The sequence below is a fragment of the Anomaloglossus baeobatrachus genome, chromosome 3 (assembly GCF_048569485.1).
Source record: "Anomaloglossus baeobatrachus isolate aAnoBae1 chromosome 3, aAnoBae1.hap1, whole genome shotgun sequence".
NCBI classification, from domain to species: Eukaryota; Metazoa; Chordata; class Amphibia; order Anura; family Aromobatidae; genus Anomaloglossus; species Anomaloglossus baeobatrachus.
In genome coordinates, this window is record NC_134355.1 from 133,794,707 (window position 1) to 133,820,703 (window position 25,997).

Here is a 25,997-nt window from a genome sequence, read left to right on the forward strand (position 1 = left end):
ACCTACCATCTACATTTCTGTGGATAGATGAACTTCGTATAATGTATGTAACTGCTACATGATACACGTATATTCACATTTCTCACTTACCATGGTCCCAAATCCCAAAGTCCAAAAATGCTCATTGCGGACTTCCAGAACACCATCTAAAGTAGACACCTAAAAAATGAAGACAAAAATAAAATGAATTTTAAAAAAAGCTCATAATAGTAAGACATTTCCAATGTTATTAATAATACAATGTTTATCACCACTTTATGATTAAGTAAATTTTCACCCATTCCCGATGTCCTATGAGAGAGGTCCCAAAATAAGGTGGGCTCAGGAGTTGATCCCACACCACACCCGGTAGATGGCGGCTCTGTTATATAGCCGGTATCTGCCTGTAAGAGCAGTGGCCAGAGCTGGTTTTGATTGATGCTTTTCAATGGTCTAAATGTCGCTATCAATCTCTAATAGCAGCATTTATATAGCTGGGTTTCCGGTGCCTGTAGGATGTCATGGCAGCTGGATGCTTGCTGAAGACCCCCAGTTGCTCCTCCTAGATGGATATCATTTCTGCTATAAAGTGTAATACTGTAGTAATGTAGAATATAAAAGAAATCATCAAACAATTGCAGGTTCAAAGTCTCTTAAAGGGAATTCGTCACCAGGTTTTTTTCTTCCTCATCTGAGAGCAGCATAATGTAGAGAAAGAGACCCTTATTCCAGCAATGTGTCACTCACTGAGTGGTTTGCTGTTATTTTGATAAAATCAATGTTTTCTCTGCTGCAGATCTAGCAGTTATACAGAGCTCATGAATATGCTGGACTACCAGGCAGCACGCCAAGTAGTCCTCTAATGATAATCTACTGCTGATTAATCAATGATTTTATCAAAACTACAATCAGTAGCCCAGACACATTGCTGGAATCAGGATTTCTCCCCCCTACGTTATACTGCTTGAAGATTAAATGGCAAAAACCTGGTGACAAATTCCCCTGAGGAAAAGAAAAACAAAAAAAACAAACAATACAACGTTAAATATTTTCGAAACTATAAATTTGATTGAATCTGAAATTGGCTGTGGTGAAATGGGGTTAAGAGCCCCTGTCAGATCTACCAATTCATCTTTTTTATTAAATACTTATGTTCCCGCATAAAATTAGAATTCGGGTGCATCTTTTCTTGGGGTGCCTGGGCACTTGAATGGATATCCACACAGTTGGCTAAATGTGAAGAAAGAATTAAAGTCTCAAAAATCAAAACTAGTTTTAAATTCTTTAAGGAGGTTGTCTGGGGTTAGAAAGGGATTTTCTTTTCAGTAGCTGTCACGTCTACCCTGACCAGCAACTGGGATTTCAACTCATCCTCATTCAATAAATGATATTAAGATGGCCCCCAGTCCTTAGCGTTGGAACCTAAATGTGCCATTTTTCTTTTTGTATTCTCGTGCTATTCATTTGGAAAATGATTGACTTCATGTTCCATAGTTGTGCGCTACATTCTGGTATCCTCCATTTTTAGTTAAAAGGAAAGAAGGGAATTTTGTTACTTACCGTAAATTCCTTTTCTTCTAGCTCCTATTGGGAGACCCAGACGATTGGGTGTATAGCACTGCCTCCGGAGGTCACACAAAGCAATTACACTAAAAAGTGTAAGGCCCCTCCCCTTCTGGCTATACACCCCCAGTGGGATCACTGGCTCACCAGTTTTAGTGCAAAAGCAAGAAGGAGGAAAGCCAATAACTGGTTTAAACAAATTCACTCCGAAGTAACGTCGGAGAACTGAAAACCGTTCAACATGAACAACATGTGTACCCGAAAAACACCCAAAAATCCCGAAGGACAACAGGGCGGGTGCTGGGTCTCCCAATAGGAGCTAGAAGAAAAGGAATTTACGGTAAGTAACAAAATTCCCTTCTTCTTCGGCGCTCCATTGGGAGACCCAGACGATTGGGACGTCCAAAAGCTGTCCCTGGGTGGGTAAAGAATACCTCATGTTAGAGCTGCAAGACAGCCCTCCCCTATAGGGAGGCAACTGCCGCCTGCAGGACTCTTCTACCTAGGCTGGCGTCCGCCGAAGCATAGGTATGCACCTGATAATGTTTGGTGAAAGTGTGCAGGCTCGACCAGGCAGCTGCCTGGCACACCTGTTGAGCCGTAGCCTGGTGTCGCAATGCCCAGGACGCACCCACGGCTCTGGTAGAATGGGCCTTCAGCCCTGATGGAACCGGAAGCCCAGCAGAACGGTAGGCTTCAAGAATTGGTTCTTTGATCCATCGAGCCAGGGTGGCCTTAGAAGCCTGCGACCCTTTGCGCTTACCAGCGACAAGGACAAAGAGTGCATCCGAACGGCGCAAGGGCGCCGTGCGGGAAATGTAGATTCTGAGTGCTCTCACCAGATCTAACAAATGTAAATCCTTCTCCTACTGATGAACTGCATGAGGACAAAACGAAGGCAAGAGATATCCTGATTCAGATGAAAAGAGGATACCACCTTCGGGAGAAACTCCTGAATGGGGCGCAGCACTACCTTGTCCTGGTGGAAGACCAGGAAGGGAGCCTTGGATGTGCCAGCTCAGACACTCTCCGAAGAGATGTGATCGCTACCAGAAAAACCACTTTCTGTGATAGTCTAGAAAGTGAAAACTCTCTCAGAGGCTCGAAGGGCGGCTTCTGGAGGGCAACTAGTACCCTGTTCAGATCCCATGGATCTAACGGCCGCTTGTACGGGGGTACGATATGGCAAACCCCCTGTAGGAACGTGCGCACCTTAGGAAGGCGTGCCAAACGCCTCTGAAAAAAAGACGGATAGCGCCGAGACCTGACCTTTAAGGGAGCCGAGCGACAAACCTTTTTCTAACCCAGATTGCAGGAAAGAAAGAAAGGTAGGCCATGCAAATGGCCAGGGAGACACTCCCTGAGCAGAGCACCAGGATAAGAATATCCTCCACGTTCTGTGGTAGATCTTAGCGGACGTGGGCTTCCTAGCCTGTCTCATGGTGGCAACGACCCCTTGGGATAATCCTGAAGACGCTAGGATCCAGGACTCAATGGCCACACAGTCAGGTTCAGGGCCGCAGAATTCCGATGGAAAAACGGCCCTTGGGACAGTAAGTCTGGTCGGTCTGGTAGTGCCCACGGTTGGCCGACCGTGAGCTGCCACAGATCCGGATACCACGCCCTCCTCGGCCAGTCTGGGGCGACGAGTATGACGCGGCTGCAATCGGATCTGATCTTGCGTAGCACTCTGGGCAAGAGTGCCAGAGGTGGAAACACATAAGGGAGCCGGAACTGCGACCAATCTTGCACTAGGGCGTCTGCCGCCAGCGCTCTTTGATCGCGAGACCGTGCCATGAAGGCTGGGACCTTGTTGTTGTGCCGGGACGCCATTAGGTCGACGTCCGGCCTTCCCCCTCGGCGACAGATTTCCTGAAGCACGTCTGGGTGAAGGGACCATTCCCCTGCGTCCATGCCCTGGCGACTGAGGAAGTCTGCTTCCCAGTTTTCTACGCCGGGGATGTGAACTGCGGATATGGTGGAGGCCGTGGCTTCCACCCACATCAGAATCCGCCGGACTTCCTGGAAGGCTTGCAGACTGCGTGTCCCCCCTTGGTGGTTGATGTATGCCACTGCTGTGGAGTTGTCCGACTGAATTCGGATCTGCCTTCCTTCCAGCCACTGCTGGAAGGCTAGTAGGGCAAGATACACTGCTCTGATTTCCAGAACATTGATCTGAAGGGTGGACTCCTGCTGAGTCCACGTACCCTGAGCCCTGTGGTGGAGAAAAACTGCTCCCCACCCTGACAGACTCGCGTCTGTCGTGACCACCGCCCAAGACGGTGGTAGGAAGGATCTTCCCTGTGATAATGAGGTGGGAAGAAGCCACCACTGCAGAGAGTCCTTGGCCGTCTGGGAAAGGGAGACTTTCCTGTCCAGGGATGTTGACTTCCCGTCCCATTGGCGGAGAATGTCCCATTGAAGTGGGCGCAGATGAAACTGCGCAAACGGAACCGCCTCTATTGCCGCCACCATCTTCCCGAGGAAGTGCATGAGGCGTCTTAAGGAGTGCGACTGACTTTGAAGGAGAGCCTGCACCCCAGTCTGTAGAGACCGCTGCTTGTCCAGCGGAAGCTTCACTATCGCTGAGAGAGTATGAAACTCCATGCCAAGATACGTTAGTGATTGGGTCGGTGACAGATTTGACTTTGAGAAGTTGATGATCCACCCGAACGTCTGGAGAGTCTCCAGTGCAACAGTCAAGCTGAGTTGGCATGCCTCTTGAGAGGGTGCCTTGACCAGTAGATCGTCCAAGTAAGGGATCACAGAGTGTCCCTGAGAGTGCAAGACTGCTACCACTGCCGCCATGATCTTGGTGAACACCCGTGGGGCTGTCGCCAGACCAAATGGCAGAGCTACGAACTGAAGATGGTCGTCTCCCATCACGAAGCGTAGAAAGCGTTGGTGCTCTGTAGCAATCGGCACGTGGAGATAATCATCTTTGATGTCTATTGATGCTAGGAAATCTCCTTGAGACATTGAGGCAATGACTGAGCGGAGGGATTCCATCCGGAACCGCCTGGCGTTCACATGATTGTTGAGCAGTTTTAGGTCCAGAACAGGACGGAATGAGCCGTCCTTTTTTGGCACCACAAAGAGATTGGAGTGAAAACCTTGACCTCGTTCCTGAAGAGGAACAGGGACCACCACTCCTTCTGCTCTTAGAGAATTCACCGCCTGCAGAAGGGCATCTGCTCGGTCGGGATGTGGGGAAGTTCTGAAGAACCGAGGCGGAGGACGAGAACTAAACTCTATCCTGTACCCGTGAGACAAAATGTCTGTTACCCACCGGTCTTTGACCTGTGGCAGCCAAATGTCGCAAAAGCGGGAGAGCCTGCCACCGACCGAGGATGCGGAGGGAGGCGGCCGAAAGTCATGAGGCAGCCGCCTTGGAAGCGGTACCTCCGGTTGCTTTCTTGGGGCGTGAGTGAGCCCGCCAGGAATCAGAGCTTCTTTGCTCTGAGTCCCTTTGGACGAGGAGAATTGGGGCTTGCCCGAGCCTCGAAAGGACCGAAACTTTGACTGCCACTTCCTCTGTGGAGGTTTGCTTGATCTGGGCTGGGGTAAGGAGGAGTCCTTACCTTTGGACTGTTTAATGATTTCCGCCAATTGCTCACCAAACAGTCTGTCTCCAGATAATGGCAAGCTGGTTAAACATTTTTTAGAAGCAGAATCTGCTTTCCATTCTTTTAACCACAAGGCTCTGCGCAAAACTACAGAGTTGGCGGATGCCATTGAGGTACGGCTCGTAGAGTCCAGTACCGCATTGATAGCGTAGGTCGCAAACGCAGACATTTGTGTAGTTAGGGACGCCACTTGCGGCACTGCTGGACGTATGAGAGAGTCCACCTGTGCCAGACCAGCTGAAATAGCTTGGAGCGCCCACACGGCGGCGAATGCTGGAGCAAACGACGCGCCGATAGCTTCATAGACAGATTTCAACCAAAGGTCCATCTGTCTGTCATTGGCATCTTTAAGTGAAGCCCCATCCTCCACTGCAACTATGGATCTAGCTGCCAGCCTGGATATTGGAGGGTCCACTTTTGGACACTGGGTCCAGCGTTTGACCACGTCAGGGGGAAAAGGATAACGTGTATCCTTAAGGCGTTTAGAAAAACGCTTGTCCGGATAAGTATTATGTTTCTGGATGGATTCTCTGAAGTCAGAGTGGTCCAGAAAAGTACTCAATTTACGCTTGGGATACAGGAAATGGAATTTCTCCTGCTGTGCAGCTGCCTCCTCTGCAGAAGGGGCTGGGGGAGAAATATCCAACAGCCTATTGATGGCCGCTATAAGGTCATTTACCATGGCGTCACCATCTGGCGTATCCAAATTGAGTGCGGCGTCAGGACAATCCTGATCACCCACCTCTGAGTCATCATATAGAGACCCTTCTCGCTGAGACCCTGATCCGCGTGATGACGTGGAGGGTCTCTCCCAGCGAGCTCGCTTAGGCGGACTGGGACTGTCAGCGGAGTCAGAGCCCTCAGCCTGTGATGCCTGGGACCCCCTTGAATTACGGATTAATTCCAGCTGAGGGGGGCCGGGGAACATAGACACAGCGGTGTCCATGGTCTGAGCAACTGGCCTGGACTGCAAGGTTTCCAGGATTTTTGCCATAGTCACAGACATTTTATCAGCAAAAACTGCAAATTCTGACCCCGTCACCGGGGCAGGGGTCGCAGGCGACTCTGCCTGGGCTACCACCACCATAGGCTCTGGCTGACGAAGTGCCACTGGGACTGAACATTGCACACAATGAGAGTCTTTGGAGCCTGCTGGTAGATTAGCCCCACATGCTGTACAAGCAGTGTAAGCAGCCCTTGCCTTGGCACCCTTGCGTTTTGTGGATGACATGTTGTTGTCTCCCCAGAGTAATATAGGGTATACAGCCAAGAAGCGACCGAACAGTGCAGTATATATAAATATATATAAATATATCTGGTACAGCGAAAAACAGTACACAAATATAACACTGTGGCACTAGTGGGGCCGCACGTATGTGCTGCTTACCGCCCGCTTAGCGCGGGTGTGTGGTCGCCAGAAATCCCTAGCCTGGGTCCCCCAGAGCCTGCGTCCGTTCTCCAGCCAGACTGCATGTGTATAATGGCTGCCGGCGTCCTGGGGAGCTGCAAGCCTGGGGGTGGGCCTAGGGCGTGCACAGAGAAAAAGCGCGAAGCCTGTGTCCTACTGTGCTCAGTGAGAGGGCTGGAGCATGTAAATCGTGCTCCAGCCCTCGGCGCTGCCGATTGAACAACGTCTCTCCCCTACCCTGATTGACAGGGTGGGGGGCGTTAACGAAGCGGAGCTAGGCCGCAGAAAAACCGGGAACTAAAGTTAGAAGCGCCGCCGCCGTAAAAGCGCGGTCGGCGCGTCCCCGGCGCACTACAAGTCGCAGCTGCGCCGCCGCTCCAGGGGCGGTCGGCGCGGCGATCCACACACATAAAGTCCCCCAGTAATCTGCGGGGACTATAAGCCCAGCGCACAGCGCTACAGTCCCCGGCGCACTAGTACACCCAGCAAGCCTGGGGTGTGCGTGGCCTGCCATACGGGGACACAGAGTACCTGAAAGTTGCAGGGCCTTGTCCCTGAACGGCACTCCCGCTCCACATCCAGCAGGTTCTATGGGTCTGTGGATGGAGCCCGGCCTCAGGGCTTGGTGGCCGGTAAGATCCCACTTCCTCAGAGCCCCTCAGGGGGATGGGGAAGGAAAACAGCATGTGGGCTCCAGCCTCCGTACCCGCAATGGGTACCTCAACCTTACAAACCACAAGTGGGGTAAGAAGGGAGCATGCTGGGGGCCCCATATGGGCCCTCTTTTCTTCCATCCGATATAGTCAGCAGCTACTGCTGACTAAACAGTGGAGCTATGCGTGGATGTCGGACCTCCTTCGCACAAAGCAGAAAACTGGTGAGCCAGTGATCCCACTGGGGGTGTATAGCCAGAAGGGGAGGGGCCTTACACTTTTTAGTGTAATTGCTTTGTGTGACCTCCGGAGGCAGTGCTATACACCCAATCGTCTGGGTCTCCCAATGGAGCGCCGAAGAAAAACGTTTTGCTACTGTGTTAGCCAGTTGAAAAATGATTGATTGCGTTTGGAAGACCCATGACAGAGCTTTAATTATGAGCAGCAAAGAAAAGTTTGAGGTGTCACCACTGCAATCACAAAATTGGTTTCTCAGTGCTTAAAACAACATCTCCACCTTTGTACACTTTACTTAAACAGTAGCAGCCACTCCTTACACTTGTGCATTACTTTTCCAGTTTGTGGACAGCACCTACACAAAAGATCCTACAGTAAGACATGTGACAAGTCTGAGCCGCCTCATCTCAGACAATGTCTACAAAAAATAATAATATTTATTCAGTTATATAGAGCTATTAATTCCATAGCACTTTACATACATTGGCAACACTGTGCCCATTGGGGCTCACAATTGAAATTCCCCATCAGTATGTTTTTGGAGCGTGGGAGGAAACCGGAGTACCCGGAGGAAACCCACGCAAACACGGGGAAAACATACAAACTCCTTGCAGATGTTGTCCTTGGTGGGACTAGAACCCAGGACCCCAAGCGCTGCAAGGCTGCAGTGCTAACCACTGAGCCAAAAAGAAGCAATTACTGCTGCAGACAGTGATTGACTGCAGCAGTCATGAGTGTATGATGGGAATAGTATGTCCAGTGCCAGTCAGCAGCCACATGTGCATCACTGCCTGAGGAGAAAGCGTAAAGACCGGTGGGGACCGAAACAGCTATGAAAGGAGTGATGGAGGCTTAGTAAGTGGGTGTTCATTTGTGGAAGCAAGTGGTGAATTACAACCTATACAATCAACTACAAACAAAAACAGCACAAGAAAAGTAGACGCATTATTTATATTATTTTTAGACCATGCTGGTCTGTACCTTTGAGGGAAAAAATGGTTTAAAGACCCTTTAATTTAATCTCTGATTTTCATTCCCTTGGCTTTGCTTACCTCTCTAAGTAGTTTATCCAGTTGGCCAATGACATGTGGTGGTGTAGTCTATAGAAAAAAAAAAAAACAAAAAAAACACCATTTGTTAAAATGCATGAACAATCTCTGCAGAAATACCTTAGACGTTATCTAATCCCTAATGATCAGATGACACAACCATATAGTGTGACCAGGATACAGATCGGAAGCAGATTTGTTTATAGGTAAAATCAGGATCTGTTTGTGCATGTGTTGTATTTGGCTCGGGTTCATGTGATAAGTGTTTGTCAGACCTGTCACTTACTGTAACCACACCCACAAGTGATGTGATGAGATGCAGAAGCGTGGATGTGAGTACATGTGATGGGAGGAAACCGCGGGGATCAGACTGCTGGGGTCTGTAGGGGCTTATACCTCAATCTCATGATAAGATTCCACCGGAAGCATAAATCTTACCAGCCATTTAGAACATCAAGGGTAGGTTCACACTTGGCATTTAGTCGCATTTTTTTGTGCGTTTTTACATTGGCCTTTTACCTATTCGTTTGAATGGGTAAAAAGCGCAGCAAAACCGCTGAAAGAATTGACATGCTGTGTCTTCACAAAACCACAACAGGGTTTAAAACAAAAAGATAGAAAAACGCAACATGTGCATGAGATTTTAGCATCTCATTGATCATGCATGTGCTGTAAAATGCCGCATAAACGCACCAAATATGCTGCGTAAAATATGCAGCAAAAATTACAAGTGTGAACATACTCTAAGGTGGAATATACAGTACAAGCTGCAGCTTTACACACAAATACAAGGGTTTTTTTTATTTTTCGTTTACATTTTTAAAGATATTACAATTATTAGAACTAAGAAGTAATATAAATGAAAAGAAAATGATCAAATATATCCTCATAGTTTATATTCTTCAAAGTTGCCCTCTTTGTGACTCTCTCAAGGTTTTACATACTTCAGTTACTATTTTGAAATACAAATACGCTACAGCCCCCCCCCCCCCCTTACACTTACCACCCCCACATTTTTTTATCTTGTACTTCTGGCTTTGAATGGCCTGACATGCCCGTTAGGGCGATGTTCTCATTGGCTTACATGTTCCTTAATGTCTGTTACAATGTTTGCTTTGAAACCATCATCCATCCATAAAAATCTATTGGAATAAAAAAAAAAAAAAGTTGCTCTCTTTGTCTTTAGAACAACCTGACACAATCTTGGCATTCTCCCTTTATCAAGTAACCCACAGATATGCTTTTCCACAAGTTGAAAGCGGGCCCATTTATGCTGCGCACTTCTCGGTTACCAGTCCTTGACTTTTTGGTCCCTGGGTTTCAGTCATGGGACTGTCCGGTCAGGTGATTAGACACAGAACTTTAAACTTTTTTGCCCCAAGTAGCCTCTACCCTGCCTAGAGGATTGACAGAAACATAAAAGGCTGCAGTGATCATGTCACAAAACAATATCATGTTACCACTGGGAGACGTCGCTGAAAAGGGACCGTTGCAGGAAGTATACGTTTTGATTTTTTATTTAAATTTTTATTACACATTAGCCTTTAAATTGGAGTTCTCCTGTAGTGGGCAACGTCTTTAAGGACCTGCTAGTGTGATTATAAGAACCACCCCATAACTCTTTAGCAGTAATTTGCACTTTTTCTATAGGAAAGTTTTAACACGATCACCATTCATTAAACAAGCGTCTTGGATATGACTGCAATGGGTTAAAGGGAATCTGTCACCAGGATTTTGCAACATAAGCTGAGGACAGCATGCTGCAAGAGATAAAACAGAAAAAAAGACATCTGTTTCTCTCATCTGTGTATGAGCTACACACGTGGTCAAAATTGTTGGTACCCCTCGTTTAATGAAAGAAAACCCACAATGGTCACAGAAATAACTTGAATCTGACAAAAGTAATACAAAATCTATGAAAATGAACAAATGAAAGTCAGACATTGCTTTTCTGCTTCCACAGAATTGTTAAAAAAATAAAAAAAACTCATGAAACAGGTCTGGACAGAAATGATGGCACCCTCCTCCTCCTCCACTTAATATTTTGTTGCACAGCCTGTTGAGGCAATCACTGCAATCAAACGATTCCGTAACTGTCAATGAGACTTCTGCTCCTCTCCACAGGTATTTTGGCCACTCCTCAAAAGCAAACGGCTCCAGTTGTCTGGTGTTTGAAGGTTGCCTTTTCCAGACGGCATGTTTCAGCTCTTTCCAAAGATGCTCAATAGGATTTAGGTCAGGGCTCACAGAAGGCCACTTCAGAATAGTCCAGTGTTTTCCTCTTAGCCATTCTTGGGTGTTTTTAGCTGTGTGTTTTGGGTCATTATCCTGTTGCAAGACCCTTGACCTGCAACTGAGACTAAAATTTCTGACACTGGGCAGCACATTTCTCTCTAGAATCCCTTGATAGTCTTGAGATTTCATAGTACCCTTCACAGATTCAAGATACCCTGTGCTACATGCAGTATAGCAACCCCAGAACATAACAGAGCATCCTCCATGTTTCACAGTAGGGACAGTGTTCTTTTCTTGATATGCTTCATTTTCCATCTGTGAACATAGAGCTGATGTGCCTTGCCACAAGTTCCATTTTTGTTTAATCTGTCCATTTTTGTCTCATCTGCTTTGTGGCTTGTCAACATGTAGTTTGGCAAATTCCAGTCTGACTTTTTTATGATTTTTTTTTTTTTTCTTCAACAATGGTGTCCTCCTTGGTTGTCTCCGATAAAGTCCACTTTGGCTCAAACAATGATGGATGGTGCGATCTGACACTGATGTTCCTTGAGCGTGAAGTTCACAATTAATCTCTCTAGAGGTTTTTCTGGGCTCTTTTGTTACCATTTGTATTAGCCGTCTCTTTAACTTGTCATCAATTTTCCTTCTGCAGCCACACCCAAGGAAGTTGGCTACAGTGCCATGGATCCTAAATTTCTGAATAATATGTGCAACTGTAGTCACAGGAACATCAAGCTGCTTAGAGATGGTCTTATAACCTTTACCTTTAACATTCTGGTCTATAATTTTCTTTCTAATCTCCTGAGACAACTCTTTCCTTTGCTTCCTCTGGTCCATGTTGAGTGTGGTACACACCATGTCACCAAACAGCACAGTGAGTATCTGTAGCCCAATATACAGGTCCACTGACTGATTACAAGATTGTAGACACAACTTGATTTAACATGTCCTTTTTGTCACATTATCACATTATTTTTAGGGGTACCATCACTTCTGTTCACGCCTATTTCATGAGTTTTATTTTAAAAAATAAATTCTGTGGAACCTGAAAAGCAATGTCTGACTTTCATTTGTTCTTTTTCATAGATTTTTTATTACTTTTGTCAAAATTCAAGTTATTTCTGTGACCATTGTGGGTTTTTCTTTCATTAAGTGAGGGGTACCAACAATTTTGACCACTTGTGTACTGTTTACTTATACTAAGGAGTTCATTGCTTTGTGATTAACATTAGTGTGACTCAGTGTCTCCTGCACAGCAGTCCAGCACGCTCCCCACTGTGATTGACACCTCACAGTCAATGCATAATCTCTATAGAGAGTCTGGTGTGGGCAAGGCCAGCTCCTAGCTCTGCTGCACTCAATTCTGAAATAAAGTTAGAATGGCTGCACCCAGTAATCTAAGATAAATGAGGTTACTGTCAAAATCTCTTTGCCTATGTTATGCTGCTCTCAGATGAAGTAGCAAAAATCTGGTGTGTAGACAGGAAGATGAATTCCCACTATAACTTTGGCTACCATACCATCCCCAGTTAAAAGGAGAATCAGGCATGAAAAAAGTATTTCTTGAAATTCCCTCAAAGGTCTTTATGACCTTATGGAGAACACAATATTTGCAATAAATGAAAATGAAATACATAAATTAAATGCAGAAAGAAAAAAAAAAATAAAAAAGCCGCTACCACGCTACCGATTAAAATTGTTATGGCCGCCACCATTGGGGGAAAAAAAACCTGTCCGATATATGAAAACAATTGTTAGAAAGTGAAACAAATTTTAAAATAGATATCAGGGGTCCTTTGTGGTTATTAAAATTAAAAAAATAAAAAAAACAGTAATGGCAAAAACAGACAGGTTTCCTTTAATTTCCCACTAATATCAGTGCCAAACAAAAAAAAAAATGAAAATAGCATAAAAATTATGCTCCAGGTATCATGAAAATGAGGAAAACTGATTTGAATATCTGAACAAAAAAAAACCCAAAGTGTACAACTCTTTAAGCCAAATGTACGAAAAACCACAAAAATGTTCCTGGGGTAGATTGCCTGGTCTTTATTTTTTTTCGTCTTTTTGCACTGGTCGATTTTGTGTCAAATTCAACAAAATTGGTGCATACTGTTTGATGAATTGGCGCATAACCAAATATGCTTATTATTTTGGGTTCTTTTGCTCTCAATAAGCCTAAAATGTCAAATTAGCTATCAGATGGGCAAAAAAAAAACTAAAAAAAAAAATAATTTGTACAGCACCATGGTAGTGGAGAGCACTTGAGCAAAAACATTCACAAAGTCACAACTGACGAATAACTAAAATATCTGGATAACCAAAACCGCGACCATAATGGAGAGTCATTTTTTTTGTTACTTCGATGCGCGGCACAAGTTATAAAGTAAAAGTGGTAAAGCCCCAAATAAGACTATTTATGACTAACATTCTTCATCAGGCAGGCACGAGGAAAGACCCCACTAATTAATGATAAAGGGGACAGGCTGATTACATACGTTATGCAGACACTTATTACAACTAATATATGATCCTTAAAATGACTGAATAATTGAGTGGCAACATCTTGCATCTTTAAAACAATGCACTCATACACCAGCATTAAAGGGGTTGTCCAGTGGATAAAAGTATTTTTAAAAGGCCTGAGATTGGTTAAAAAAAATAATAAAAAAGGAATAATAACCCACTTTCACAGATCTCCTGGTCTCTACTTGATGTACCTGTCTTGATACACTGGAAACGGCCAGAACTGCCCACTGATCCAATCCCTGGACACAGCCATTAATGCCGTATTCCTGCGCCGATTATCAGCTGTTTTCTGCTGTATTAAGATGGGACCACAAAGTAAAAACCATTAAGGATTGAGTAACCTCTAAAAGAGGAGCTGTGAAGATCCGGAAAAGTGAGTTCTTTTTTCCGCCTTTAACTACAAAATATAGATTTTTGTACAAAATCATTTGAAGCATTTACGCTACAAAGTTTTGTATTGAACGGTCCCATAATCGAGAGAGACCAATATTCCGATCAGTGAGTCCAAACTTTGGACTGGTACTGAAAGTTATTTGGTTTATTGTTGTCAAAACCTAGACACATGAACTGGACCTTATGGTTCTGGTGATAAAGTGTAAGCAGAGGGAGAAAAACACCATTCCCTCTGTGCTTAGATATTCTCCATTTCCCTTATGACTGAGCCAAAACATCTCCATCCACCACATCCGAAAAACATGTAAATTAGGGGTGTTAATGGGGGAGGTGGAGAAGATGGGGTGAAGCCGCATTCCTGAGATCAATCCCTGTCCTGTCTATTCTCCTTATCTCAGGTATGTGCACACACTATGGTCAGGCACACAGGAAGCAATAACTCTTACTACGGTATTAAAATATATAGGAAACCCAGATAGTCCTGATCAAATATCCAAACGTTTTAGTAGTGAATGGAATGATTGGCCCATTTGCACAGGCGAGGTTGTTATACGATTGGGGCTACACAGGTCACGTGGCCAAGATCACAGTATGCCGCTGCTACATCACAGCAAAGTGCAAGTGAATGGAGTTGCATTGTGGTCCGTAAGGTAACACAACGGTCACAAAAAACAAAAATCCAACTGGTTGTGACTTTTTGCGGGTTGTAATGCTATCCCATTTACTTGCACAATGATGCAATGGAGCCATAGCACACAACGATTTTTGGCCATGCAGCCTGTGCTTGAGGCTTGGGCTACATGTGACAAGCAACAGCGATACTCCGACAAGTCGAGCGACTTTATTAGAGATAAGATTTTGTGGTTTAGTAAAAAAAAAAAAAAAAGACAAATCACATGCAACCTAAATTGTAACCATCGACAAGCGAGTGGCATGCGAGCTGTGAGCAGCTGCCGAAAATCCAAAACATTTGAAAACAATTGCAATGATGTTGCAGGTTACAAAGTGACACCAAAAGAGATGATTAGATACGATGCTGCAATGTGAGACAATGCCTCAATGTCTCAGGACACCTGTCATCATGGAGCCCTGGCTGAAAAACAGACCTAATCAGACCGTCTCATGCTCTGGGCACAGAGTAAGATGCGCTCACACGAGTGTATGACCCGCACGATGATCAGATCGCATCACCCGGCATGACTGCACACTCTTCGGACAGGAGCCTGTCAGCTGCATAGAAATACATGCAGCTGACATGCTCCTGTCCGAAGAGTGTGCGGCCGCGCCAGGTGATGCGATCCGATAATCGTGCGGGTCATACGCTCGCACCCTAAAACAGCTGATGAGCCCCGATATCAAAGATGGAGGGTCTTCTAAATCACTCAGCCATACCAACATCTGAGATCGTCAGTGCCACATAGGAGACTGAATTATACCTTTCAGGGTCTTTATGGGCAGAGACTCAAGGGGACCTCACTGGCACATATTCAGCAATTTCTTTTTTAGACATAAAGAACATGCACTGTGTAACAATATAAGGAATATGTCACAGTGCAATGCCTATGACTGTTATAAGAGATCTGAAACTACCTTCTCCTAAAGGCACCAATGAGAAGAAAGCAATAGTAACACCAATATTACATCAGTAGTAAGAAAACAATGTAATTCTCAGAACTCTCATACAAGTAAATACAGAGAGCAGCGCATGTGCGATCAATAGAGACAAGCGGACCCATGGAAGATCAGGTTCAGGCGGAGTGAAGATAAAGTTCTGTTCTGGATTCAGACTTGACCTGAATCCAATTGGAAGTCACCAATTGGGCAGTTTGGCTCCCCGCCTACATGCAGCCAGCCGTAGGATGTGCCCATTTGTGGCATATCCTGAGCATGTGTCATAAATGTCTAAGAAGGAACCACCCTTTCTATAAAAGAATAAAACTGTATTACACCGCTATATCATTATTTCTACAGAACTGCTCACTGAGTAATGTTACGGGGTTTGTTTGGGAATTCATTTTTGAACCAATGGTATACATTATGTGCAGAAATTACCCCATCATACCCTATGGTAGAGTAGCTCTTCTCCTGCACGTAGAATACATCTGGTCCTGTAAGTCACCGCTCCCTCTACTGCAAAAATGCAGCTAAACCAAGGAAAGTGGAATGCAAGAATGTGCCACCTCTCCAACCGGTATGTCCACATACATACCACACATTCATCAATCAAAGCCGGGCATTTCTCCAGCAGTGCTCTTCTTTGCTATTTTTACTTATTTTGGTTTTTAAAAGGTTTTGCTATACGACACCCACTACCCATATCCACTATTGCAGAAGTATTAGACCCCTGTATAAGTGATTCTCTCCTCAGGTCTTCAGCCTCTCTACAGCTTTCCCTGGGAAGAACACTTGGTTTTCTTATTATTGTGGAGCCTGCCATGTAGTAAAGAGTTGTGCACAAAACACAACAGCAACTTTAGAATTTTTTATTTTACCTTCATGTAATACATTCTTTTTTTTAACTTCGTTTTATTAACAATTTCAAACATGGTACAATTGACATTTGCCATATAAAAATAGCTCAGTATATAGATAGTAATATTTGAATATAACAATGAACAGTCATATAAAGTCCATAATATCTTTAGCACTTAAGATAGAACAATGTTATTATCCATACTTCTTATCATTTGCATATATATATAATTTTATATTGAGCATAAGAACAGCTCTAACTATCAGCATGATCATATTTTGAAAACTAGATAGAAAGAGGAATAGAAAAAGGAAGAAATAAAGAACAACAACAGCCACATTGCATTATTATACCTCAATATACCATTGGACAGTGTTTCATATCCCAACATCTAACGGGAACCACCATTATCCGCATAATCTCTCTCAAACCTCCGCAAGTGTGTCTGGAGAAGAATTCCACAAATCCCAGATTTTGTTAAATTTTCCCGGGCACCCCCTATTATAATATACCACCCGCTCATAGACTATGGTTGCATTGACTAGTTTAACCCAGGACCGCACAGTTGGATTCGAATCTCCCATCCACCTCAGACCTATTAATTTCCTAGCCAGAAACAATGCCTCTCTGAGGAATATTGTCATGTAATGATCCCAGGACTCTTCCTCCACCACCCCAAACAGGCATATCAAAGGGTCACACAAAACAGGAATTGACACAATCGATGATAGCAGAGATGTCACTCCCCGCCAGTACGAAGATATATTGGGACAGCTCCAAATCATATGTATGAAATTTGCCCCTGAGAGATGACACCTCGGGCACTCCAATGTACGACAATGGCCCATCTATATATATAATTGCCTTATTCTGTCTGTCTGTCTGTCTGTCTATCTGTCTGTCTGTCATGCTCCAAAATTGTGTCCTTACGGTGACACAAAGCTGATTGGCCGCTGGGCTCGCCATGGCCCCGCCCCCCCACACCGATTGGCCGCTCGCCCAGGCTGCGCCCCCACACGGATTGGCCAGCCGCTCGCCCAGGCTCCGCCCCCCCCACAGATTGGCCTCTCGCCCCGGCACCCTGCAGGCATTGGCAATTCGGCCACGCCACGCCCCGCCCCCCTCACGCAATGCACGCTAGCTCTGGCCCCGCCCCCTCCCTCCCCCCGCGCATTCCCCGAACTGACACGGCTGTCACGGAGGTGAGTACTGTACTCCCCCCCCCCCCCTCACCCCCTCGCGCATTCCCCGAACTGACACGGCTGTCACGGAGGTGAGTACTGTACTCCTCCCCCACCCCCACCCCCACCTCCACCTCCCCCCCCCCCCGGCCCCCGCTCGCACGGGAGTGGTGTGGATACGTTGGTAACCATGCTCGCATGGTTACAAGCGCATCAAGGTCCTGCTGCGGCGGAAGATCCACACGCACACACATAACAGCACACACACAAACATACACACACATCAGATCACACTCACCTCACACACACACCTCACACACACACACCTCACACACACACACCTCACACACACACACCTCACACACACACACCTCACACACACACCTCACACACACACCTCACACACACACCTCACACACACACCTCACACACACACCTCACACACACACCTCACACACACACCTCACACACACACACCTCACACACACACACCTCACACACACACACCTCACACACACACACCTCACACACACACCTCACACACACACCTCACACACACACCTCACACACACACCTCACATCGCATCCACACACTCACAGCATCCGGCGATATCGCTTGCTTCTCGGCCTCGATACTGTGCTGTTGTGATCTTCCAGGACCTGACGGAGGATCACATGGCCAGAGGCATGTGATATCTCCGGATGTTGTGAGTATCAGCGCGTATGTGCGATATCGTCAGTGTCTGTGTGTGTGAGTGTATGCGATCGGGTGTGTGTGTGAGTGGATGCGATCGGGTGTGTGTGTGAGTGGATGCGATCGGGTGTGTGTGTGAGTGGATGCGATCGGGTGTGTGTGAGTGGATGCGATCGGGTGTGTGTGAGTGGATGCGATCGGGTGTGTGTGAGTGGATGCGATCGGGTGTGTGTGAGTGGATGCGATCGGGTGTGTGTGAGTGGATGCGATCGGGTGTGTGTGTGAGTGGATGCGATCGGGTGTGTGTGTGTGAGTGGATGCGATCGGGTGTGTGTGTGAGTGGATGCGATCGGGTGTGTGTGAGTGGATGCGATCGGGTGTGTGAGTGTCGGCAGAGGAGCACGGCGTGCTGGAGGAGGCTGGGAGCAGAGAGGCTGATCATGGGGAAGGCTGGGAGGAGAGAGGCTGATGCTGGGGGAGGCTGGGAGGGGGAGGCTGATGCTGGGGGAGGCTGGGACGAGGGAGGCTGATGCTGGTGGAGGCTGATGCTTGGGGAGGCTGATGCTGGGGGAGGCTGGAAGGAGAGAGGCTAATGCTGGTGGAGGCTGATGCTTGGGGAGGCTGATGCTGGGGGAGACTGGGAGGGGAAGGCTGATGCTGAGGGAGGCTGGGAGGAAGGAGGCTGGGAGGAGAGAGGCTGATCTGGGGAAGGCTGGGAACGGGAGGCTGCTGAGGGAGGCTGGAAGGAGAGAGGCTGATGCTGGGGGAGGCTGGAAGGAGAGAGGCTGATGCTGGTGGAGGCTGATGCTTGGGGAGGCTGATGCTGGGGGAGGCTGGGAGCGGAAGGCTGATGCTGAGGGAGGCTGGGAGGGGGAGGCTGGGAGGAAGGAGGCTGGGAGGAGAGAGGCTGATCCTGGGGAAGGCTGGGATGGGGAGGCTGATGCTGAGGGAGGCTGGAAGGAGAGAGGCTGATGCTGGGGGAGGCTGGAAGGAGAGAGGCTGAGGCTGGGAGGAGAGAGGCTGATGCTGGGGAAGGCTGATGCTGAGGGAGGCTGGGAGGGGAAAGCTGATGCTGGGGAAGGCTGGGAGGACGGAGGCTGGGAGGAGAGAGGCTGATCCTGGGGAAGGCTGGGAGAGGGAGGCTGATGCTGGAGGAGGCTGGAAGGAGAGAGGCTGATGCTGGCGGAGGCTGATGCTGGGGGAGGCTGGAAGGAGAGAGGCTGATGCTGGTGGAGGCTGATGCTTGGGGAGGCTGGGAGAGGGAGGCTGATGCTGAGGGAGGCTGAGAGAAGAGAGGCTGATGCACACACACACACACACACACACACACACACACACACACACACACACACTGGGAACCACAAACAACTGCCCTACACAGACACCCACAAACACAGACAACGCTGGACACACACAACACCCAACACACAAACACCGCGGCACACACAAATATACGCACATACCGCACAACACACACATTGCACAAAACATACCTCCCCCAAAACACACCACACACACACAAACCGCGCAACACACAACGCTCCACAAACAACGCAACACACATACAACACCGCTCTCACCCCCCATCACACCCAGACAACATCCAGAACATGTACAGCGCCCTACACAAACACTTAGTAACTACACACAACAACATCTATATCTATATCTATATCTATATCTATATCTATATCTATATCTATATATATATATATATATATATATATATAAACAAAAATCATACATGAACTACACAATACGTAAATTCTAGAATACCCGATGCGTAGAATCGGGCCACCTTCTAGTACTAAATAATCGAGTTGGAGTAAGGTATGCCTGGTGGACAATGTAGCACTGAATCAACTTATTATTAACCGAAGGGGATACCGCAGTCGGAGATACCAATATCTCTTCCCATTCCTCTCCCTGTAGAGAGGGAATTAGAGATTTCCATCTATCCTGGGCTGGCAAGGGGTCCGACTCCACCCCCACCGACAACAGGTAAGTATATATAGCTGAGATTAGGCCTTGAGGTCCTTGTGATTTTAGAATACCTATCATAGGAAGTGATGATATCAATTTCCTCACTCCAATTTTCTGTATGTGGGATTGAATCGCTGTGCAAATCTGCAGGTATCTAAAAACTGTGATCTTGGAACATTATATTCAATCTGGACTTGTTCAGAGGACTTGAAGGTTGTGGTTCCCGGGACAAAAAGATCACCTAATGCACTGACGCTGTGAGTGGCCCAGAATTGCGCTGAGGGGTGATCTCTCAGAGTATGGAAGTGGCTATTCCCCCATAATGGGAGTTCCGCCACCACCCCTTCGAAGTGTGCCACCCTCTTGGCTTGTCGCCAGACTAATCTTGCCAACCTGAGGAGGGGTAATTGCCGTGGTGTTCTCAGTCCATCTGATTCCAGAAAACCCATTAAACAAACAATCAGTCCCAGCCGCGTGTGCCAAGTGACTCTCAGAGTTTGGCAGCTGACATCCAGGCATTCAAGTCTCTAGTGCCCTAAGCTGTCCCGCGAGGTAGTAGAGGAAGAACTCCGGTAAAGCCATGCCTCCCAGTCTTTTGGATCTCTGTAAAATGGATAACCGAAGTTTGGGTCTGGATTTCCCCCATATGAAAAAGGTAGTAAGCGAGTTCAACATTGAGAAGAAGGATTTGGGTACTGATAGTGCACTATGTTGTAGTGTATAGCTAAGCTTTGGTAGTAATATCATTTTGATTAAATTTATTCTGCCAACCACTGACAGGGGTAGCTTGCTCCACAAGTTATATTTAAGTTAACGTGCTCCAGAAGTGGTGTTATACTCGTCTGCAGGTCTAGTGTATGGTCTTTCGGTATGTGTATTCCCAGGTATTTAAAGCTAGTTACCACTTGCAGAGGTGACCTACCCTCCATTGAAATTCCAGACCCATGCATTAATGGCATCAAAGCCGACTTATCCCAGTTGATGCGTAGTCCCGAAAACTCCCCAAATTTATCTATATAGTGTCTATAACCACCGGTAGAGTCTCTTGCACTCGATCTAAGAAGACAACCATGTCATCCGCATACAATCCTATTTGATCTGTGCGGTCGGCTATAGTGATTCCAGTGATCTGTGGATGAGAGCGGATTCTAATTGCCAAAGCTTCAATAACTAGTGCAAACAATGCTGGAGACAGAGGGCATCCCTGTCTTGTGCCCCAATTCAATGAGAAGGGTGTAGACATAGCAGCATTGACTAGTATCCTGGCTGTCGGGGACCTATACAATATATGAATCCAATTACTGAATTTAGGCCCAAAAGGTGAATCTCTGGAGGCAGGCAAATAAAAATGGCCATTCTACCGAGTCAAATGCCTTGGCCGCATCCAGCGAGGCCAAGGAACATTCGTTCTCCTGGACCTGTGTGCTATATTGCACTATGGACTGGACCCGTCTTATATTTATAGAGGTGTTTTTCCCAGGCATAAATCCGGTTTGATCTGGGTGAACTATACTCAATATGACTGAATTAAGCCTGGACGCCAGTATTTTGGTAAAGATCTTGTAATCCACGTTAACTAGGGATATAGGATGGTATGAACCGCAGTCTAGTGGGTCTTTACCCTCCTTCCTCAGCATGACTAAAGAGAGTCGCCGGCTGAAAAATGTGAGAAAACCTCTAAAAGAATCGGGGCCAATATGTCACAATATTTACTATAGAATTCTATGGGAAGGCCATCTGGACCCGGAGATTTCCCCCTAGCCATATCCGGATGGCAGTAATCACTTCATCCAGTGTGATGTCCGCCTCCAGAGACTCTCGTTGTGATCTACTCAAAGTGGGAAACTCCAAATCCAACAAATATGTCACGCAACTTTGAACTCTATGATGATTTCTAGAAGTGTATAGGTTTTTATAGTATTCACAAAAGCACTCTAAAATATCTTCAGGGGATGTAGGTATTGAGCCATCCATCCTCCGTATACCCAATATTGTATTTGAAGTGTTTTGTTGCCTAACCATATATGCCAATAATTTACTGGATTGATTTCCAAGCTCAAAATATGATTGTCGGGTAAAGAACAATTTGCGTTTGGACTTGGTCTCAGAGTGCTGCATATATAACCTATATGATTGCATCCAGGCAGCCCTATTTCCATCGGTTGGGGCCGATATATATATTGCCTCTAAGTTCCTAAGTCTCCCCTCTACTATATCATCCTCAGTTTTAGTCACTCTTTTAAGATATGTTATGGTTGAAGACAAACACCCTCTAAGTTAGGTTTTAAGAGTGTCCCACACCAAGTTAATATTCCAGGGTTTAGGGTGGGCTTTCAGGAAATCCTCTATTTGGGTCAGAGTTCTATCACTTTGATCTATTAGTTTCAGCCAAAAGGGGTTTAACCTCTAAATGGGTTTACCAACACCTTTGTTAGTCTTCATAGTAAGAATCACTGGGCTGTGATCTGATGTGCCCCTGACTCCATGTACCACGTCATCCACCCAGGTTGCGATATTGCTCGACCCAAACATATAATCCAGTCGGGACAGCGTGCGTCTAGTAGAAGAATGACATGCATATTCTCGGGTATTAGGATGCCGGAGTCGCCAAAAGGTCAATCCACCCACCTCCCTCCGTGCATTGCTGTAAATCAGTCAAGTGTGTGGCCAAATGTTGTCCCCCTCCATCCATCCGAAACCTGTCCTGCTCCTCATTCATCACAAGATTAAAATCCCCCATACATAACACATACACATCTGGATACTTGAGGGCAAAGCTCAGTGCTTGTTTAAGAATGGAAATGCGAGCTGGCGGGGGGGGGTTGTAAATACATAACAGCACATAATCTCTAGAGTTTATAGACGCATATATAAACACAAATCGCCCCTCCGGGTCACGCCTCACCACCTTCACTTCCCAATGGATAGGTCTATGGACCAATAGAGAGACACCCCTGGAGTAGCTGGTGTGGAACGGATGTGCCGACCATTGTACCCACGGTTTGTTTACTAGTCTGGCTGTGTCCCGTGTGAGGAGAGTCTCTACTAGTACCACCAGTTGGGCCTTGACTTGCTTAATTTGGGAGAATACCTTAATACGTTTTTTTGGGCGATTTAAGGCCTCTGACATTCCATGTCATAAATATCAGCTCTGACCCCATATCACATAGATCTTTTTATAGAACCAGGACCCCAGGTATAAGACGCTTTCTGCCCTGCAATTAAGTGTGGTTAACCCTCCAACAGTAATAAGCCTATCCCTGCAAAGAAATAAAGTTAATGCAATTGCAGCTGTAAACATAAAGAACCAATATCGAACTTCAGGACCTTTCCGATAAGTCCTGTAAAACATTTCACACATCAATGGGGATACCACCACTGAATACAATGTCCTGGTATAGGTGGTATAAGGGTGCACAAGATAGGGCTCCCATTTCACAAGAACCAATTCCTGGCCAATTCCTCCATCACTCAAGGCACGGGGAAGTCCCATCTGTCTCCAAAGGGGGCTTCAAGCAACCATGGAAGAAGAGGGTCGCCAGGGGGCACAGAAAAATGTCACCTAGGAAAGTAATCTCATTGCTTCTGCCCCTTAGGTTTCGGGTGTACCTGTAGCCAGTCCTCCGCCTCAGCAGGTGTAGTAAAAAACAGAGATGACCCTTCATGCACTATACGGAGCCGGGCAGGGTACAGCATAGAGTAGATGATGTTCCGCTCCCTTTATTTCTTCTTCACCTCTATGAAGTGGGCCCTCTGTTTCTGGAGGTCCACCGAAAAGTCCGGAAAGATTGAGAGCGCAGCATTATTGAACTTGAGTGGGCTCTTCTGTCGGGCCAAGCGGAGTGCTGTGTCTCTATCTCTGTAGTTGAGCATCCTTGCTAAAAAGGGACATGGTGGCGCGCCTGGAATAGGAGGCCTCATTGGAACTCTGTGCGCCCTCTCCACCGCAAATGTCGAGGAGAACTCATCTCAGAGATTAGATTTCAGCCACTCCTCCAGGAATTGTTCCGTATGCTGACCTTCCGAGCGCTCTGGCAGTCCTATGATTCGTATATTGTTTCGACGCATGCGGTTCTCCAGATCGTCTGCTTTCTGGCGCCATGCATTTGCTGATTCGGCCATTGTGGTCATTTTTGTTTTGAGTGTTACAGTTTGATCCTCCAGTTCAGACACTCACGTCTCGACTTCCGCTGTTCGGGCCCTCAGGTATTGCATGTCCTGACGTAGGAGGCCCACCTCTGAATGTACCTCCTCAATCTTCCCTGTGAGGGAGCTGTTGCTTGTAGAAATTGCTTGTAGAAGCTGTTCATAAACCTGCCTCAGGGTTAAATCATCTTGATCCTCTGACCCGTCATCCAATAGTGCCTGACCTTTTGGGGTGGCATTTCTCTTGGCTTTAGGGGCATGTGCCTGACCACCCCTTGCAAATTCCTTAAGTTTGTCACTAGCTCCACTTTGTTTAGGGGGACTCATATTGATACACTGGGGATTTGCTGATTCTGCACCCCTCTCTTATCGTGCCCCCGTGCGTCTGAATCTGTGCCTTTATAATGTATATTTAGTAATATGTCTGTCTCCACTTCCTCACCACGTCCAGAGAGCCGGAAAACAGCCACTTATATGGTGGATAATAAGAATGAAGGGAGTCCCAGGGCAACACAGCACTCAGGGTGTATTTATCAGGATGATGCAGGCCTGCGCAGCGTGGGGACTTCAATATGTGCCACTTATTTGTTTTCATGTGTCAGGGAGAATCTGCAGGGCCTGTGTTTCAAGGCACACTCCAGACCCTCCAGCACTCTATGGGTTAAAGTCTCCTACACATCCGCCGGCCCCTTAATGGGCTGCTGCTCACTGACTGCCAGTTACACAGCTAAGGGATTAACTCTCTGTGCTCACCACTCCTGGGTCTTCACCTCTGGCCAAAATCTGTCACTCCTCACTGCTCTCCGGAGTCATGCTCTGCTGCTCACTGTGAAAATGCAGGCTGTAGGGAAGATGGCTGCTGCTCCGCACTCTCCAGTCTCAGGAGATCCAGCAACACCGTGCAAGAGTCAGGGAATAGCTCCAGTGGGAATCACCAGCCTCCAGATGGTATCTCCTGTCACAGCAGCAGGTCAGTGAGTAAATGGGTCAGGTAACCAGGTGTAAATAGCCAGGATAAGATCAGGATTATAGGAGCTCTCTTCCCATGCGTCCTCTCTGGTCAGCTACATCGCCCCGCCCCCCATGCAATACATTCTTATGGTGTATGAGTCAGTTTTACTTCTTTACTCCAAGCAGATCTACAATGATCGGCTCCTTACAATGGTTGGAGCTTCAAATGAACAGCTTCTCATTAGAAAGCCCCAACATTTTTCCACTGGTGGAGATTCAGGGTCAATATATAGTAAAGGGAATCTGTCAGCAGGTTTCTCAAATATAATCTGAGAGTACCATAATGGAGTGGAAAAGATTACAAGGATTTGTCTTTTACTAAACTGTGTTTTTCTGTCTCACTACACTTAGGGGCACTTTGCACACTACGACATCGCAAGCCAATGCTTGCGATGCAGAGCGCGATAGGCCCCGCTCCCGTCGCAGGTGCGATATCTAGTGATAGCTGCCGTAGCGAACATTATCGCTACGCCAGCTTCACATGCACTCACCTGCCCTGCGACGTTGCTCTGGCCGGCGATCCGCCTCCTTCCTAAGGGGGCGGGTCGTGCGGCGTCACAGCGACGTCAAACGGCAGGCGGCCAATTGAAGCGGAGGGGCGGAGATGAGCGGGGCATAAACATCCCGGCCACCTCCTTCCTTCCTCATTGCAGCCGGGACGCAGGTAGGAGATATTCCTCACTCCTGCGGCTTCACACACAGCGATGTGTGCTGCCGCAGGAACGAGGAACAACATCGTACCTGTCGCTGCAGCGAATTCATGAAAATGACAGACGCTACACCAATCACCCAATTGTGATGTTTTTGCGATCGGTGTATCTAGGCTTTACACGCTGC

At 46.8% G+C, this 25,997-nt stretch overlaps 1 protein-coding gene across 2 annotated transcripts in view; it reads right to left on the minus strand.

The window, feature by feature from the left end:
- Positions 1-25,997, minus strand: part of SLC30A6 (solute carrier family 30 member 6) — an 84,265-nt gene that overhangs the window by 13,869 nt on the left and 44,399 nt on the right. For both annotated transcript variants that reach the window (XM_075339457.1, XM_075339456.1), the window contains exons 12-13: positions 8,519-8,566; positions 91-159 (exon numbers count right to left, since the gene is read on the minus strand). In XM_075339457.1, the coding sequence (XP_075195572.1) occupies positions 91-159; positions 8,519-8,566 (117 nt within the window). The remainder of the gene's footprint in view (positions 1-90; positions 160-8,518; positions 8,567-25,997) is intronic.